The sequence below is a fragment of the Pagrus major genome, chromosome 10 (genome assembly GCF_040436345.1).
Source record: "Pagrus major chromosome 10, Pma_NU_1.0".
In the NCBI taxonomy this organism is placed as follows: domain Eukaryota; kingdom Metazoa; phylum Chordata; class Actinopteri; order Spariformes; family Sparidae; genus Pagrus; species Pagrus major.
Window position 1 is genome coordinate 2839820 of NC_133224.1, and position 19071 is coordinate 2858890.

The 19071-nt window shown below is 40.5% G+C and overlaps 2 protein-coding genes across 3 annotated transcripts in view; both read right to left on the reverse strand.

The window, feature by feature from the left end:
• LOC141003236 (uncharacterized) overlaps positions 1–19071 on the reverse strand; it is a 29119-nt gene that overhangs the window by 8699 nt on the left and 1349 nt on the right. The window contains exons 3-6 of the mRNA XM_073474527.1: positions 18934–19050; positions 18418–18735; positions 17568–17885; positions 9862–10179 (exon numbers count right to left, since the gene is read on the reverse strand). Of these exons, the coding sequence (XP_073330628.1) occupies positions 9862–10179; positions 17568–17885; positions 18418–18735; positions 18934–19050 (1071 nt within the window). The remainder of the gene's footprint in view (positions 1–9861; positions 10180–17567; positions 17886–18417; positions 18736–18933; positions 19051–19071) is intronic.
• Positions 4242–7707, reverse strand: LOC141003242 (sialoadhesin-like). 2 transcript variants are annotated; one of them, XM_073474540.1, is made up of 6 exons: positions 7585–7692; positions 7449–7496; positions 6907–7105; positions 5439–5583; positions 5201–5316; positions 4244–4610 (listed from the first exon to the last, which is right to left on the reverse strand). In XM_073474540.1, exons 4-6 carry the CDS (start codon positions 5567–5569, stop codon positions 4525–4527), a joined length of 333 nt encoding a protein of 110 aa, XP_073330641.1. In that variant the 5' UTR covers positions 5570–5583; positions 6907–7105; positions 7449–7496; positions 7585–7692; the 3' UTR covers positions 4244–4524. The 2 variants fall into 2 exon arrangements, with proteins under 2 accessions (XP_073330640.1, XP_073330641.1); XM_073474539.1 differs by lacking the exon at positions 6907–7105 and having other exon boundaries at positions 4242–4610; positions 7585–7707.

Sequence of the window (19071 nt, forward strand, 5' to 3'; positions counted from 1 at the left end):
ACTGTTCGTCCACTCGGCTGTGACGTTCTCAGGCAGGTGAATTATGGTTTTGCAGGGCAGCTGGACAGACTCTGCCCCTGAATCCACCTCCACCTGGTAGACTGAGAGGACAACAAACCACATTTACAACATCAGCTGTACAGACAGGAGCAGGAACTGTCATGGTAACAGGACCTCACCGTCCCATCCTTCTGTTATAATCCCAGAACTAACTGTCGACACTCTGCCTCAACAATCACGGTCGACTTACAAGACTAAAGATGACAACCATTGGCATTCTGGGTAGTGTAGTAGAAGTGACATACCTGACATGAAATACTGCCGAAAATGCACTAAAAGACTCCCCAAAACAATAAGACCAACAGCCAGGAGAACCAGGAGAGCTGTGGCCCAGGATGGAAATACAAATCGTTCTGTGGGAAACAGAAACATAATGAACATGACCTTTGACCTTTATCTACAGTACTGACCTCGGACCTGTATCTACAGCTGGTTTCAGGGATTGTGGCTGACCTTTGACCTGCAGCTGTACGTCCGTCACTCTCCGTTCTCTCTTCATCCCCCGTCTGAACCATCTGACGGTGCAGGTGTAGGAGCCGCTGTCAGAGAGGCGGAGTTTTGTCAGATTGAGGCTGAGGTCTCCACTTTCCAGAGCATCAGCCATCATGGATGTTCGGCCGCTGTAAAGCTGGTTTTGGTCTCCAAGCTCATCACCTTCCTGCTGACGCTTGTGGACGGTTGTAGGATGGAGATCCAAGCGACTCCACACCACTGAGGGGGCGTCCACGTCAAAAGTGGGAAACTCACAGGGCAGCAGGAAAAAATCCTCCCCCTCATACAGCTCCACAGCTGAGGCATGCTGGGAAACTGTGAGGTCACACAGGTAGAGAGGTTAAATTACAGCAGCAGTCTAAGATGTGTGTTGATATCTGACAACTTATTAACACTTTTACTATCATATCACATCACACTATCAAACAGTCTTGTTAGCTAGGAAGAGGCTGAATGCTAACGCTAGCTGTTGTCTAACGGGAACTAAAGGCTCATCAACTATGTTCATTTATGTTGAAATATGGCCTGATGTCCCTCTGCATGTTCACTGATAACCATTTGTCAGATTCCTTTATACATTACACATTATATTACATTATATATACATTTATACAAGTTGCAAACTAGAACACATCTGTTTATCTTACCGTGCACGAGGATCACAAACACCACAAACATCTTCATCTTCCTGTAAAAATGACAATTTAAAATATTATTTAATCTGCTTCTCTTTTCAAACACTCAGTTTACAGCCAGTTGTCACGTTCCTCCTGAGCATCAAGTGCCACTGTAACACAACTTTAGTTTCACTTTAATGTTTCCACTACAGCAGCTTGTGGAGTGTAAAGAAACAGGCTGAGCACACAATAGATAGATAAGGCTGCTAATCACTGCTCACATGGTTAGTACTAAAACATATCTGCTGTATTAAGGGCTACTATTTTTCAAGGTGCAGTGTTGTCAGATGGTCTGTAGAGGGAGCTCCAGAGTCACACTAAACAGTACAGTGATTCCACCTGCATTCAACTGGAAGTTATAGAAATGTATCTGAATAATGAAGAAATTGCTAACTGGGAGCTCAGACTGGTGCCTCAACAGACAAATAATAATATGAAGCAATAACAGTTAAAAAATAAACCATATTTTCATAGTTTTTGTGCCGATGGAGACATACTTTATGTTAAAATGTTACAAATTTACAAAGACTGTCGCTGGCAAAGGTTTTTTTAGTTTTAGCTAATTAATTTAGTCAAAATATAGGATAAATATATGCCCACTTTAAGTCAAAATCACCACCTAATAATCAGTTTTTTAATGCAAAATTAAATTTAATCAAAAGTTTACTTTTGTCTCTGTGAAAGAAAAGATGTACGAAAAAAATAAATATGTGATGTTGCTACAAAAAACAAAACGCTTAAATAATATTCGCACTAATACAACTCTGGAATTTAATTTTCTCAAAAATAATGATGATTTAAAATGCAGTCACAGGTTTGGTAAGGGCGATAATGGTTCTGTAAATTAAAACATGTTAACCAAGTACAACTTAAAATGAACAGCACATCTAGATATGACTCAAAGTGTTTCGACGGTACAAACACAGCTGAAACTCCACATTATTGTAATTTAGCTCCTTTTCACACACAGATAGTTAACACAGGTTAACCTCAGCCCAGGTCTATATGATCCACACTGCATTTCTACTAATCCTGGGTTAACTGTGAACTGTTGGAACACACAAGTGCTTTGAGGTTAAGCTGCACTTTCTAGAAAGTTGTGTTACTACTCTGATTACTTTATAATAATAATAATAATAATATTATTTCTATAGCACCTTTCAAAACCAAAGTTACAAGGTGCTTCACAGAATATAATAGCATACAATACAAGAAAGACAAATTAAGCAATTGGAGACTATTTAGGACTTTAACAGTAATCAGTAACATTTTGAATTGAGTTTTGTAATGGATGGGTAACCAGGAGTCTGGCTGCTGTACTTTATACTAACTGTAGTCGGGCAGCTGCTGTGTTGTTTAGACAGGTGATAATGAGTTCTGGTAATCTAGACAGGAGAAAATGAGGGTGTGGAGGAGTTGTTCAACTATGTTTCCGGGTCGCACTGGTTTGACCTTGGCAATTATTTTGATCTGTAAATAACAAGTTCTAACTGGACTGTTAATGTGTTGATTTAAGTTCAGGTGGTGACTGAAAACAACACCCAGGTTTCTGGCTGATTGTTTTGTATTCGTTGTTAGTGGTTGTAGTGTCGTATCTTTCTTAGCCTCGGGCAAAGTCCAATTTAGTAAAGCATTAATGTGGATCAAGTCATGAATAAGCTTTGTACGTGGATCAAAATATAGGATGACTTCATTCAGCAAGTGGAACGGCACCATGGTTTCAGAATCAAATAAATCATAAAGCTTACTTTTATTTTAAATATTTACATAAAAACTCATTTTTGTTGACACAGAAGTAAGGATTAGGAATAGCTGTAACCTACATAATGTATTTAGTTATGGCTGTTCAATCATCATTGTAATGAGGGACACTTCTTACTTATGTTTTGGAATAAATGCAAGATAGAATTAATATGTAGCCCGTTAGCTAGCATAAGTGACATTTTTGCTACGTCATACCACTTTCACTTACTTATAGTGACAATTTAAATGTAAGAAACAGGAGACTTACCTCACTAGAGTCACTACTAATAGGTTACTGCCGTCACTGTTACTGTAGTTTGCTTTAATTCAAAAAATAAGACGCAAACAAATGTAGAAGAAGAAGAAGAAGAAAGGGAGAGAGAGAGACTCTATGTTCCTTCTTCCGGTTCTGGCTTGGTGCCAAAAACACACACACCCTCTTGGCCATAGACATAATAAAGAGTAGCCTAGACGCCGCATTGGCTGCTGGGGCGGAAGAAATGCAGCCGCCATCTTGGACCGGTCACCCGCTCCACTCAGTGTAATCTGTTTGGCAGGCGCAATGAAGTGTCAATCATAACTCACTGAATACTAAACTGATTTTACACGTGTTCAACACTAATATATGGTAGAGAAGCAGAAGCAGATAGTGGAAGTAAAGTCCTGCTCAGCTATTTTAATAAGTTGAAAAATGAAGAAACAATATATGAATACATTATATATCTATATATAACATATAACACAATAGACAGAAGTTATATATCAGAGAAAATTAATATATATAAATCATATATAGAGTATCAATGTAATTCATATATATATATATATATATATATATATATATATATATTTATATATATATATATATATATATATATATATATATATATATATATATATATATATATATATATATATATTGTTTCTTCATTTTTCAACTCATTAAAATAGCTGAGTAGTACTTTACTGCCACTATCTGCTTCTGCTTCTCTATCATACTGTATATTCTGCAGGATGTTTTGGGTCTGAATAACATTTATTTATAGATTTGTTTTAATGCCATTCAATGGGACTTTTTACAATATATATGATTAAACATGTATACAAATGTCTTCAGAAAGGTCTAATCCAGCTATATAAAGAAATCAAGGATTTTTTTAACTTGTACTGGTCACCTGGGACTCATTTGGTATCTGGGACAACAGGATAGAAGAACCGATACTGCTGCCCTCCAGTATCAGATATGGGAAACCCATCCCACAGGTAACTGGATGGAAGTAAGGATGAACTGATCTATAAATGTCTGGATGGATGAAATAATGAATTGACCTCCTCCCTCTCTCAGGTCAGTCTGTCCCGGGTCGGCTGTGCGTCCGTTTTGGGTCTCAGGAAGCAGAACGAGGACCGCCTCCGTGTCGCTCGTATCCATGACAACCTGCTTTACTTAATCAACGGCCACGCCGGCCCGCACGCTGCAGACTACTGCTACACACATATTTTAATGTATAAACTTTTAGTACTTCCCTCCATCTGTTTCGTCCTCCATCCTTCCTCATCTCACTTTCCTGCCACTTCCTGTTCCTCCATCTCGACCCTGTTTCATAACTCGTGTTGTTGATGGAGCTGGGGGTTGCTTCTCTAAATTATTCAGAAACATTAAAGTCACGCTCATGTTAACAACAGAGTCTCCATCATGTTTTATTCAGGCTCAGATACACTGAAGGATACACAGACACACATTCCAGTGTGGTGCTCATATTGGTTAATGAACAGCCCTTGAAATTATTTAAAATGTTGGTAATTTTGACTCTTGAATATTATGTGCAGGACTTGATAAAGTTTGCCTCTCATGTCTAATGTTGTGAGAGCAGGTTAGGTTGAGTTGACCAATCAGAGAGCAGGTGACTGGAGCCTGGAGGTGGAGCATTGCAGGGGAACATCTACGTCGTCTCCAAGTCCCTCTTCTTCTGGTCGTCCTCATTCAGAGCTGACATGGACATAATTAAGAGAGAATTCTGACAAAAAAGGTAGAACTCAAAAAATGTTTTTACCCCTCCGTAATTATGCTGTTATTAACACTTCTAATTAATGTCAAGAAGCATCTATTAGATTATATCTGTAAGAAGTTAAAAGGGCCCGATAACCTTTAAACTAACACTTATTACGAGGACCGTATTATAAAACGTTGCCCTGTAGGGTTTGTATACAGAGTATGAGTGTGTTCGTACCTTTAACAGTGATCCAGCTCTCATGAGTGTCTCTGTGACCATGAATGACACACTTGTAGAGTCCTTCGTCAGCTTTGGTTTCTGCTGTTAGAGTCCAGTTGCCCTGAGTTCCCCACCTGAGACACAAACACACAGAGGAAAAGAAACTGACACTTCATGCTCATATTAAGATTCAAGGAATATGTTGATGAAGGTAAGTTTGATGTGAATAATAAACTCGGGTTGAGGAAAGTTTTACTTGAGCACACGGTCGTTCTTGTAGAAGGTGGCTCTGAGGTTGGAGGCGATTTCCTTGGTGGTTTTGTTGATGTGTAAACAGTGCAGCATCACGTCCTCCCCCTCCAACACAGGAAGCCGCGGACTCTCCATGACATTATTCACAACTGCACAGAGAGAGACAGTCTTTCATTTGACCTGATCCGGAGAAATAAATGCTACAGTCCAGAGAAAACACGGCAAATTCAGACATTTTGACTCACTTAGGCTAGCCTACTAGCAAGCTATCTGCTAGCAGCTAGTGTTGTAGCTTGCATTAAAATGTTGCAGTGGCTGTTCTTATCACAGAAAGGTAGAATAGGTAACCCTAACCCTAACAAGATAATTCAGAAAAACATCACATTTTCGGTATTAATGAGTTAGTGCTATCGACATTATATGTGCCCATACATGTTAACCATAAGCACTAGCTAAGCTAGCTAGCTAGTCAAGCTAATCAGGTGAGCTAGAAAGCTTGTCAATGTACATTGTATTAAGCTTTACTGTACTCGTATTCAAAAAACAATGGCTATTTGGGGCAGTGTAGTCTAATTTATTAATTTGGCTTTTCTTCATGGCTGTTTGGTCTCATCTGGTCCAGGGCAGAGACCATTGTTTCTCACAATTTTGTCTGAGGGCAGGTAAATCCCTCCTGGTCTCAGGGCAGAAGTTGTCTGAGGGCAGGTGAATCCCTCCTGATCTCAGGGCAGAAGTTGTATTTTTCTGTTTTAAGGCAACGTAGTTGGACAAAAGGGAGTCAGCTGTCTCCTCTGGTCTCAGGGCTGTAAGTGTACAGCAACACTTATGCATGCAAATAAATCACAGCGTTACAACACAGAATCTGTACACATTAATTCCAACATGCGGCAATGCTGGAAAGCTCTTTATAACTGACAGATCTGGTTACAACGCAGCATCTGTGCACATTAATTTCATATTAAGCAGCACAATCACGGCTCAGCAAAAGTTTTATGCTCACACACAATTCAAGGAATATGCAGTCAAGAATATGAAGTTAAGCATCACATTGGTCACTCAGTGGACAGCCAAACAACATTAAAACAGCTTAAGTTTTGATTATTACAACCGATGTTTGTCTGTACACATTAATTTAATGCAGAGAACTGTGGTTTTAAGTGGCCTCACACGGGGCACCATATATAGTATATATAGGATATACACTACTAATAAATGTAATTTATTAATCACTTGCAATTATTGATAAAGCACTCGTAAATGGGGCACCACCTCCGTTCTTTTATCTCTTTGACTAATCCCTGGCTCAACAGGACCTGTGAGAAGACACCACACAAATATACCAAACTGAGATTCACATCTCAACTTCAGAACTCCTGACTGACTGACTGACTGCTTACTGTAGCGTAAAAGATCGATCACACAGTCACATTAGCCAAACACCTAATCTAGGCGTTAATGTCAATGTCCCAAACCTTTTTAGTCTTCTCTCCAGGTCCCATCTTTGTCCAGACCAGTTGCATGTCCATCGTGTCGCCGTAGTTCCCTTTGTCATTGTGTGTGGTGCAGTTGAGCTGTACAGTGTCGCCCACACACTGACGTACCAGGTCAGAGAAATGACCATCCTTGTTGGCAGGACTCCAGCGTACTTCTTGGTCTCACGTCGCTGTACATCTGATGTTAGAAAGAGAATAAGTTCCTCTGTTTTACCAGGTGATGACATTATCGGTGCTTATCAGTCCTGTGCATCATGACCTCCTTTTTCAATGTTTCATATATTATTTTTTTATGTTTTACAGTCACAACTCCAGCCGACTCCTAGTCACTCATCACCTGCCAAACACTCACTCTTTCTACCTGCTCACCTGTTCCAAACTTGGCTTATTAACTTCCTGTGGCACAAAGTGCAAAGCTGGATTTTACTGCTGCAGTTGGTGAAGGTGGAGCTCATTTTGAAATATTCTGCATAACGGTTGAGAAAATCCCTTGTACAGTCAGACTGTTGAACAATACTCACTACGAGATGAAGATCCTGCGCTCACAAAGTAGCAGTAGACACACAGCACTGACAACAGAGAGAGAATACAATGAGTTTGCAGCTGTTGGCAGAGTTTTAGTATAAAATGTAATAAATGATGCAGTCACACACTCACAGACTGAAACGTGTCTCATCCTGCTGAAGTCTCGTCTTTCTTCTGTCACACTGATGAATATCAAAGATTTGAGCGCTGCTGGAACTTTAATGTTTGTTTTCTGGTCATCGCCCTGAAACGCTCTCAGTGGATCATGTGGCTTCACTCCGAGCTCTGTGATTGGTTGACTAGTAGTGGTTAATTGATTTTTGGTTCTGGTGATCAAAGGTGAAGCGTTTTTTAAATAAACAAGAGAACATGCATTTCTGAGTGTGTTTTCTTTCACCTCATTTTGTCCATGTCAGTTATGTTATGTTGGTAAAACAAAATAAAACTCAAAACTCCTGTTGTTATTCTATTTTATTAGTTATTGTTGACATTTTCTCATTTACCATGACATCATAAATCTGAGCGATATGTAACGTAACTCTTACTTCAGTCATCACACAGGTATAAAATAAGCCTGCCAACATCTGTTTGTGACCCTTTGTTCAAACAGATGTTGGCTTGATTTTAAAGGACGTCTTCCTCCATCTGTGGATGAGATTTCACTGGACAGAAAACTCAAAGAGAAACTAAACACACAAGTTCATTTTCTGGACATCAGCGGTGATAAAGACAATGTTATTCTGGTTTGTTGTTCTGAACAGGGTCGATTAAGGTAGAAAACTGTGTGAGTGCTTTAGAAAACATGTTGAAGCAACTGATAAAAACTGTAATATAATGAGTGTGACAATAAAACACAAACAGATTGAAAGTGTCAGGTGTCTCCTTCAAAGTGAGACCTCTGTCCGAGCTCAAAGGATCTAAACAACAAGTGGCCTTCAGGGACACTGAAGGTCTAAAAGAAAACAAGAACATGTTTAAGTCCAAATCAAGAGCTGATCAACATGTGACATCACACACAGATGATCAATAGTGATCAATAGTGATTATATAGAAGGAGTCAGAGTGAAGAAGAAGCTGATAAAGCTTCATGTTGTCATCCACCGTCCATCAGCTCCTTCACCTCCATTGTCTCTCTGATCCAAAGTCACATCAGATCAATAGTCAGAGTGACAAACAGACCAATCAAACAGATTGATCTGCCATCAGAGGATCAGTTGGAGTTGAGCTGCTTCTGTTCCTGATGTTGATTGTTTCATCTGTGATCTGACTTCTCTCTGCAGAGGAGACAGAGGACAGTTGGACAGAGACAAACAACCATCCAGAGACAAACACCAACCAGAGACAAACAACCATCCAGAGACAAACAACCAGAGACAAACAACCATCCAGAGACAAACAACCATCCAGAGACAAACAACCATCCAGAGACAAACAACCATCCAGAGACAAACAACCATCCAGAGACAAACATCCAGAGACAAACAACCATCCAGAGACTACAACCACAAGGACTGACCTCTGACCTGTATCTTCATACTGACCTTTGACTTCAAGCAGTACTTTTTTCCCTCTCATGATGTCTCCGTTGGTGTTGTAGACGTCGCAGCTGTATCGCCCTGTGTCTGTGTGTTTGGGGTTTTTCAGGGTCAGACTTAAGTCTCCAGTTTCCAGCAGGTCTTTGTTCATCTCTGTCCGGTCTCTGTAAAACTGGTTCTGTTCTCCAGGCTGGTCAGAGCCGTTCTGATACACCTGGACCGTCATTGTGTGTTTGGGATCATCACGTATCCACTTCACTTTAGCATCATCAGGCAGGGGAACTGTGGTTTTGAAGGGCAGCTGGACAGACTCCACCCCCTCATCCACCTCCACCTGACAGACTGAGAGGACAACAAGTCACAACATCAGCTGTACAGACAGCAGAAGCAGGTTTTAATAACTTTATTGAATTATTACAACATTGTACAGAAACCTGATGTTGTGCTTCACAGTAATGTTTCATCTGGTGACATTTACATGTATTGATGTTTTTAAGTAATAAGTCTATCAGGGTCACTTTGAATCTTATTTTATTTTGTCTTTGGGGGAAGAGAACCCCATCAAATGTTCTCTGACTGATTTTTACAGATGCTGATTTGTTAACATAAAACCTGTAGCATACAAATTAGTTTTTAATAAACAATTAAAAGTTTCTGACAAACATGTTTAGAAGGAAACTGCCTGGATTCTGTTCGTTGGCAGCATTTTTTATCAGCCAGGAAGTTTTAAACTGGTGTTTCACTCAGAGGTCGTAGGTCAGAGGTCGAGTCCTCCATGTTTTTTGTTTAGATACTAAAACACTTACAGGATCAGGAAAGGTGGCTTTGGTTCAATATAAAAGTCCTTTATGGATGACAGTTTTGCAGTACTCACCTCTGACCAGGAGCTTCACTTGTTTCCACATCAGGATGGTCCTCGTGCTGCTGTAGAAGGTGCAGGTGTAAAAGCCTCTGTCCCAGTCTGTGGGGTATTTCAGGGTCAGACTGAAGTCACTCAGCGAGTTTCTCTTCATCTCTGTTCGGCCTCTGTAACGATGATGCTGCTCGTCAGTCAGAAGGCCATTCTGATACACGTGGACCCTCGTGTTGTACCTGTTCGTCCACTGGACTTTCGCATCATCAGGCAGGGGAACTGTGGTTTTGAAGGGCAGCTGGACAGACTCCGCCCCCTCATCCACCTCCACCTGACAGACTGAGAGGACAACAAGTCACAACATCAGCTGTACAGACAGCAGAAGCAGGTTTTAATACCTTTATTGAATTATAACAACATTGTACAGAAACCTGATGTTGTGCTTCACAGTAATGTTTCATCTGGTAACATTTACATGTATTGATGTTTTTAAGTAATAAGTCTATCAGGGTCACTTTGAATCTTATTTTATTTTGTCTTTGGGGAAGAGATCCCCATCAAATGTTCTCTGACTGGTTTTTACAGATGCTGATTTGTTAACATAAAACCTGTAGCATACAAATTAGTTTTTCATAAACAATTAAAAGTTTCTGACAAACATGTTTAGAAGGAAACTGCCTGGATTCTGTTCGTTGGCAGCATTTTTTATCAGCCAGGAAGTTTTAAACTGGTGTTTCACTCAGAGGTCGTAGGTCAGAGGTCGAGTCCTCCATGTTTTTTGTTTAGATACTAAAACACTTACAGGATCAGGAAAGGTGGCTTTGGTTCAATATAAAAGTCCTTTATGGATGACAGTTTTGCAGTTCTCACCTCTGACCAGGAGCTCCACTTGTTTCCTCATCAGGATGGTCCTCGTCCTGCTGTAGACGGTGCAGGTGTAGGTGTCTCTGTCTTCATCTGTGGGGTATTTCAGGGTCAGACTGAAGTCTTTCAGCAGGTTTCTCTTCATCTCTGTTCGGCCTCTGTAACACTGATGCTGATCGTCAGTCAGAAGGCCATTCTGATACACGTGGACCTTCATGTTGGACCTGTTCGTCCACTCGGCTGTGACGTCCTCAGGCAGGTGAACTATGGTTTTGCAGGGCAGCTGGACAGACTCCGCCCCTGAATCCACCTCCACCTGGTAGACTGAGAGGACAACAAGTCACAACATCAGCTGTACAGACAGGAGCAGGAACTGTGATGGTAACAGGACCTCACCGTCTCATCCTTCTGTTATAATCCCAGAACTAACTGTCGACACTCTGCCTCAACAATCGCGGTCCAGTTACAAGACTAAAGATGACAACCATCGGCATTCTGGGTAGTGTAGTAGAAGTGACGTACCTGACATGAAATACTGCCGAAAATGCACTAAAAGACTTCCCAAGACAATAAGACCAACAGCCAGGAGAACCAGGAGAGCTGTGGCCCAGGATGGAAATACAAATCGTTCTGTTGGAAACAGAAACATAACGAACATGACCTTTGACCTTTATCTACAGTACTGACCTCGGACCTGTATCTACAGCTGGTTTCAGGGATTGTGGCTGACCTTTGACCTGCAGCTGTACGTCCGTCACTCTCCGCTCGTCTCCTGACCCTTGTCTGACGGTGCAGGTGTAGTTCCCGCTGTCAGAGAGGCGGAGTTTTGTCAGATTGAGGCTGAGGTCTCCACTTTCCAGAGCATCAGCCATCATGGATGTTCGGCCGCTGTAAAGCTGGTTTTGTTCTCCAAGCTCATCACCTTCCTGCTGACGCTTGTGGACGGTTGTAGGATGGAGATCCAAGCGACTCCACACCACTGAGGGGGCGTCCACGTCAAAAGTGTGAAACTCACAGGGCAGCAGGACAAACTCCTCCCCCTCATACAGCTCCACAGCTGAGGCATGCTGGGAAACTGTGAGGTCACACAGGTAGAGAGGTTAAATTACTGTCACTGACTGTGACGTCAAAAGAAAATGGTTTAATAAGAGGACTCTCCTTCATTGAGAGTTTGGATATTAACACATTTTATCCTAAAAAAGATTACTGACTTGACTCGTTATCACGTTTAAATCTTTTCCAGCTCGCTGAGGTCGCTCTTCATGCACAGCAGCTAACAGTTACAAGCTAATACCATATTACAGATTACATGTGAGTAAAACAATCTATATGCAACACGTGAATTAATATAAAGGCTCTAACCATCCACCAAACATTTACTTTCATACACCATGTTTCTTTGTAAATGACGTCAAAATCAGTAAGTTGTGCACCAAACGTTTTCAGAGACTTTCCAAATTGTTGTTCTGACTCGAAGGGATGTTTGCATGAATTCTCTGCAGTCGGGAACTCATTTTCAGATTATTCTGACACCACATAAATGCACCATTATTCCTCGTGGATCCTCAGGAGACATTAATCTGGTCTTGCTTGTGATTGTGTGGCTGCTTTAAAATCCCATCAGCACAGTTTAACACCAGTAACAGCTGACAACAAACAGAATCAACTCAGATGTCATGTTTCTCTCATTATTTAGTTCACTTAGTTTTCTGATTCAACGTGGTCTTAAAATGAGGTGTTGATCAGATCAGAGGGAGGAAGTTTATCTTACCGTGCACGAGGATCACGAACACCACAAACATCTTCATCCTCCATTAAAAAAATAAAAACTTAGAACCACAAAGTCCTCTTCAATCTGCGTCGCACTAAACACATTCAGTTTACAGCAGTCAACACTTTCCTCCTCCTGATGATCATCTGACACAGTGACAAAACTTTAGTTTCACTTTCGTCTGCAGACTGGGGATGGGCGGATCGGTCCAAATATCGATAGTATCAATACCAAGGTGAGTATTGGTATCGGATCGATACTAGCGTGATGAGATCGATATTTTTGTTGTAGTTTCTCTTCTATAAGTTCAGCAAATCACTCGTATTTCTTCACAGTTTGTGTGAGCGCAGTATCTAGTCCTTATGCGCAGCGCTGCTCTCCCCCTCTCTCACTCCGCTCCCTCAGGGTCACTAGGCCCCTCCTCCTCTTCCTCCTTCCGTTTCCTTTGCAGCTCAGCGTTAACTTTTGGGTGTGCTGTTTTTAAATGCTTATACAAGTATTGCTTTCCTGCATACCTCCCCCTCCTGCGCTGCCTGCCAGAGCAGAGACAGACTGGCGAGATAGCAAACAGGAAGAGGAGTGCTGTTTGGAGTTATTTCACAGTTTCAGACAGAGAAACTGTGACCTGTGACGAATGCAGGAAAGCAATACTTGTATAAGCATTTAAAAGCAGCACACCCAAAAGTTAACGCTGAGCTACAAAGCAAACGGAGGGAGGAGGAGGGAGCTCCCCAAACCCAAACCAGACCCCTGGCACAGAGACAGACGTCACTGACAGAGGCCTTTCAACAAAAACCTCAACAAAATCCAGGTAGCAATTTCTAGAAGTGAAAGTTATTTCCAGCATTAATTAATGTTGTTTTTCAAAGTGTAATTGGTGGTCAGAGATGTAATTTTAGTGATTAAACTATTATCATATATTCAGACAGTTGAAATAAATCTTAATTGTTTTACTGGAACTCAAAAATATATACTTATATTAAGATATATAGCCGAACTCAAACCTGAAGTATGAATATGGCAGAATGCAATAACCCTTTTGTGTATCTGTTGAAGGAACATTAGTATTCCTATTTAGGCTACTAGATTTTCAAGTAAAAAGTATCGGTATCGGTATCGGCAATACTGGCCCTGTAATTACTTGGTATCGGATCGATACCAAAATTTGCAGTATCGCCAACCCCTACTGCAGACCCGGAGGCTGCAGATTCAGACGAAGCCCCTGACTGCAGACCTCAATGTGGGCGGAGTCAAACGTTGAACTCCGCCCACTCTCCAACATTTGACTCCGCCGTCACCGTGATGCTTCCTGCTCGGTTTTCCCATGTATTCCTGTCTCTTTCCTCGGTTCTGCCGCCCTCTTCGGTATTATAAATAATGGAAGGAAGTGTGACTTTTATAATATTGTTCATATAATTTTAGGTGTATCGTTAGGTCATGTGAATTAGCTGCACACTTTATATTTACATGTACAGTAAATATGCTCTATGTATATAGCAGTGATTTTTTTTTGTTATTAAGAGCATATCTTGTCTTTTTTATTTTAAAAAAACAACTATACTACTCAGAAATAGGATGCTTTTGAGTCTCTGGTCATATTTTATTATTTTTCTATATGTAATATTATTATATGGTATTATAATAAATGCATTATGCGTTTTTTCTTTTCAGTTTTACTTATAGTTCCTCTATGCATATATTCAGCCTATATTTCTCTGGACTATGAGTAACTAACATGAACCAATTTCACATTTGTGTTAATTTTTCTTAATGTTGTCGAAAGACAACACACTTTCATTGCTGCTATTGCGAAGCAACAATAATCAACAGGGCTCAATTTCTCAAGCACCTGATGGACCATGATCATGGACCTCAAGATCGTCCAGTGGCTCCTAATCAGGCCACCGTGGAGAAATTGAGCCCTGTTGATTATTGTTATTTCGCAATAGCAGCAATGAAAGTGTGTTGTCTTTCGACAACTCAAGCCACATTTGATGATTGTGAACTCTGAAAGAGACATAACAGTAAAGTAACATTATAAAATTAAATGAAATACATTACACTATAAATTAGGGAAAAATGTCAAATCAAATGTGTCTTGTTTTTATTCAATATCAATTTGGAAAGCTGAGGAGACAAGGAGTTAAGGATAGACAAGGGCAGGAGAGAGTTATATATTACAGTGTAGGGCTGGGCAATTACTCGAACATTAAGAAAAATTAACACAAATGTGAAATTTGTTTCAGTCACAAAAACATAAGGGGCCTCGAACTGCAGTCCCAGAAATGTGGGTCTGAATCTGCATATTTTCATGATATTGGCATAATATCATGAATCAGAATTGTTTTGGCATTTGGGTGGAATCAACCTTTAACAATGAATCACAATTATTTTAGCATTTTGGTGGAATAAACCTTTAATACCATAGTTAGACAGGAAGTAGTATTTTGCTGTCATCAAATATATATGTGGATCAATTCAGGAATTAGCTAATTAGCCACTAGGTGGAGCTGCTCAGTTGTACATGGATCAAAATGGCTCCATTCAGAACTTAATAAAGAAGTGGAATGGCCCGTAGTTTAGTTTTATTCAATATTTAAATAAAATACTCAGTGTAATCTGTTTGGCAGGTGCAATGAAGTGTCAGGGCATTTAATCAATCATAACTCGTTGAATACTAAACTGATTTTCAAGCGTTTTTTTTTTTTACTGCAAACGTCATACATGTAGCTATGATACAGGACACATGGTTTGGCATATTTTAATATTCATATTGGGCTTAACAGTAATAGAATATTCTGATATATGTGATGTGATGTATGATAGGTATTTTGCAAAATACACACAATATATATATACATATATATAAACACTAATATATGATAGAGAAGCAGAAGCAGATAGTGGCAGTAAAGTACTACTCAGCTATTTTAATAAGTTGAAAAATGAAGAAACGATATATGAATACATTATATATCTATATATGTAACATATAACACAATAGACAGAAGTTATATATCAGAGAAAATGAAAATATATAAATCATATATAGAGTATCAATGTAATTCATATATATATATATATATATATGAAGAAAGATAAAAACAGCTTGTACAGCATTATTAAAACATGTTCCAAGATCACGGGAGTGAAATTTAGGGACCTGACCAGTTTTTGTGACCAACAAACTCTGAGGAAAGCAAACAACATTTTGTCTTCTCCTGGTCTCGTGCTTGCAAGTGAATTTCCTCTGTTGCCCTCAGGTCGTCGCTATGTCTCACCTGTCTGTAAGACTAACCGTTTTTTAAAATCTTTTATCCCCTCTGCTATTCGTCTCTTAAATTCTATAATGATTTTATTTTATTCCTTTTACCATGTACATCTTATTGGTCAACATGTGCAACCTATCTATTTATTCACTCTATTCAGCTATTGATCCTTGATGACACTGTATTCCTTGGCATTCTATTTACTTACTCTACCTTATTCCCTATGTATTTATTGTGTGTACTGTGTTTTTGTACTGTGCCAGTATGCAAGCTGCCGAAACCAATTGCCCCTGGTGGGATTAATAAAGTTGTCTGAGTCTGAGATATATATATGTATATAGAGAGAGAGAGAGGGGGGGGGGAATACTGCTTACCCAGCCTTTAAGAAAGTATAGGGAGTGATTGGTTGTGTTTAGCCATTCAAGGGCCATTTGAAAGAGCGGCTGTTCCGAGGCTGTTCTACCCAGGCAGATGCACATTCACATCAAAACAGCAACAAGTGGCCTTCAGGGACACTGAAAGTCTAAAAAAAAAAAAAAAAAAATGTTTCAGTCCAAATAACAGAGCTGATCAACATGTGACATCACACACAGATGATCAACAGTGACCAAAAGTGATTATATAGAAGGAGTCAGAGTGAAGAAGAAGCTGATAAAGCTTCATGTTGTCATCCACCGTCCATCAGCTCCTTCACCTCCATTGTCTCTCTGATCCAAAGTCACATCAGATCAATAGTCAGAGTGACAAACAGACCGATCAAACAGATTGATCCTCCATCAGAGAATCAGTTGGAGTTGGATCAGTTGAGCTGCTTCTGTTCCTGATGTTGATTGTTTCATCTGTGATCTGAATTCTCCCTGCAGAGGAGACAGAGGACAGTTGGACAACAACCAACCAGAGACAAACAACCAACCAGAGACTACAACCACAAGGACTGACCTCTGACCTGCATCTTCATACTGACCTTTGACTTCAAGCAGTACTATTTTCCATCTCACGATGTCTCTGTCTGTGTTGATGACGTAGCACCTGTATCTCCCTGTGTCTGTGTGTTTGGGGTTTTTCAGGGTCAGACTTAAGTCTCCAGTTTCCAGCAGGTCTTTGTTCATCTCTGTCCGGTCTCTGTAAAACTGGTCCTGTTCTCCAGGCTGGTCAGAGCCGTTCTGATACACGTGGACCTTCATGTTGATATCGGTCATCCACTCCACTTCAGCATCATCAGGCAGGGGAACTGTGGTTTTGAAGGGCAGCTGGACAGACTCCGCCCCCTCCTCCACCTCCACCTGACAGACTGAGAGGACAACAAGTCACAACATCAGCTGTACAGACAGCAGAAGCAGGTTTTAATAACTTTATTGAATTATTACAACATTGTACAGAAACCTGATGTTGTGCTTCACAGTAATATTTCATCTTGTGACATTTACATGTATTGATGTTTTTAAGTAATAAGTCTATCAGGGTCACTTTGAATCTCATTTTATTTTGTCTTTGGGGGAAGAGAACCCCATCAAATGTTCTCTGACTGATTTTTACAGATGCTGATTTGTTAACATAAAACCTGTAGCATACAAATTAGTTTTTAATAAACAATTAAAAGTTTCTGACAAACATGTTTAGAAGGAAACTGCCTGGATTCTGTTCGTTGACAGCATTTTTTATCAGCCAGGAAGTTTTAAACTGCTGTTTCACTCAGAGGTCGTAGGTCAGAGGTCGAGTCCTCCATGTTTTTTGTTTAGATACTAAAACACTTGCAGGATCAGGAAAGGTGGCTTTGGTTCAATATAAAAGTCCTTTATGGATGACAGTTTTGCAGTACTCACCTTTGACCAGGAGCTCCACTTGTTTCCACATCAGGATGGTCCCCATCCTGCTGTAGATGGTGCAGGTGTAAAAGCCTCTGTCCCAGTCTGTGGGGTATTTCAGGGTCAGACTGAAGTCTCTCAGCGAGTTTCTCTTCATCTCTGTTCGACCTCTGTAACGATGATGCTGCTCGTCAGTCAGAAGGCCATTCTGATACACGTGGACCTTCATGTTGTCACTGTCCGTCCACTCCACTTTAGCATCATCAGGCAGGTGAACTGTGGTTTTGAAGGGCAGCTGGACAGACTCCGCCCCTGAATCCACCTCCACCTGACAGACTGAGAGGACAACAAGTCACAACATCAGCTGTACAGACAGCAGCAGCAGGTTTTAAGAACTTTATTGAATTATAACAACATTGTACAGAAACCTGATGTTGTGCTTCACAGTAATGTTTCATCTGGTGACATTTACATGTATTGATGTGTTTAAGTAATAAGTCTATCAGGGTCACTTTGAATCTTATTTTATTTTGTCTTTGGGGGAAGAGAACCCCATCAAATGTTCTCTGACTGATTTTTACAGATGCTGATTTGTTAACATAAAACCTGGAGCACACAAATGAGTTTTTAATAAACAATTAAAAGTTTCTGACAAACATGTTTAGAAGGAAACTGCCTGGATTCTGTTCGTTGACAGCATTTTTTATCAGCCAGGAAGTTTTAAACTGCTGTTTCACTCAGAGGTCGTAGGTCAGAGGTCGAGTCCTCCATGTTTTTTGTTTAGATACTAAAACACTTACAGGATCAGGAAAGGTGGCTTTGGTTCAATATAAAAGTCCTTTATGGATGACAGTTTTGCAGTACTCACCTTTGACCAGGAGATCCACTTGTTTCCTCATCAGGATGGTCCTCGTCCTGCTGTAGATGGTGCAGGTGAAGGTGCCTCTGTCTCTGTCTGTGGGGTATTTCAGGGTCAGACTGAAGTCTCTCAGCGAGTTTCTCTTCATCTCTGTTCGGCCTCTGTAACGATCATGCTGCTCGTCAGTCAGAAGGCCATTCTGATACACGTGGACCTTCATGTTGTAACTGTTCGTCCACTCCACTTTAGCATCATCAGGCAGGTGAATTATGGTTTTGCAGGGCAGCTGGACAGACTCCGCCCCTGAATCCACCTTCACCTGGTAGACTGAGAGGACAACAAACCACAACATCAGCTGTACAGACAGGAGCAGGAACTGTGATGGTAACAGGACCTCACCATCTCATCCTTCTGTTATAATCCCAGAACTAACTGTCGACACTCTGCCTCAACAGTCACGTTCGACTTACAAGACTAAAGATGACAACCATTGGCATTCTGGGTAGTGTAGTAGAAGTGACGTACCTGACATGAAATACTGCCGAAAATGCACACAAAGACCCCCCAAAACAGTAAGACCAACAGCCAGGAGAACCAGGAGAACCAGGAGAGCTGTGGCCCAGTATGGAAATACAAATCGTTCTGTGGGAAACAGAAACATAA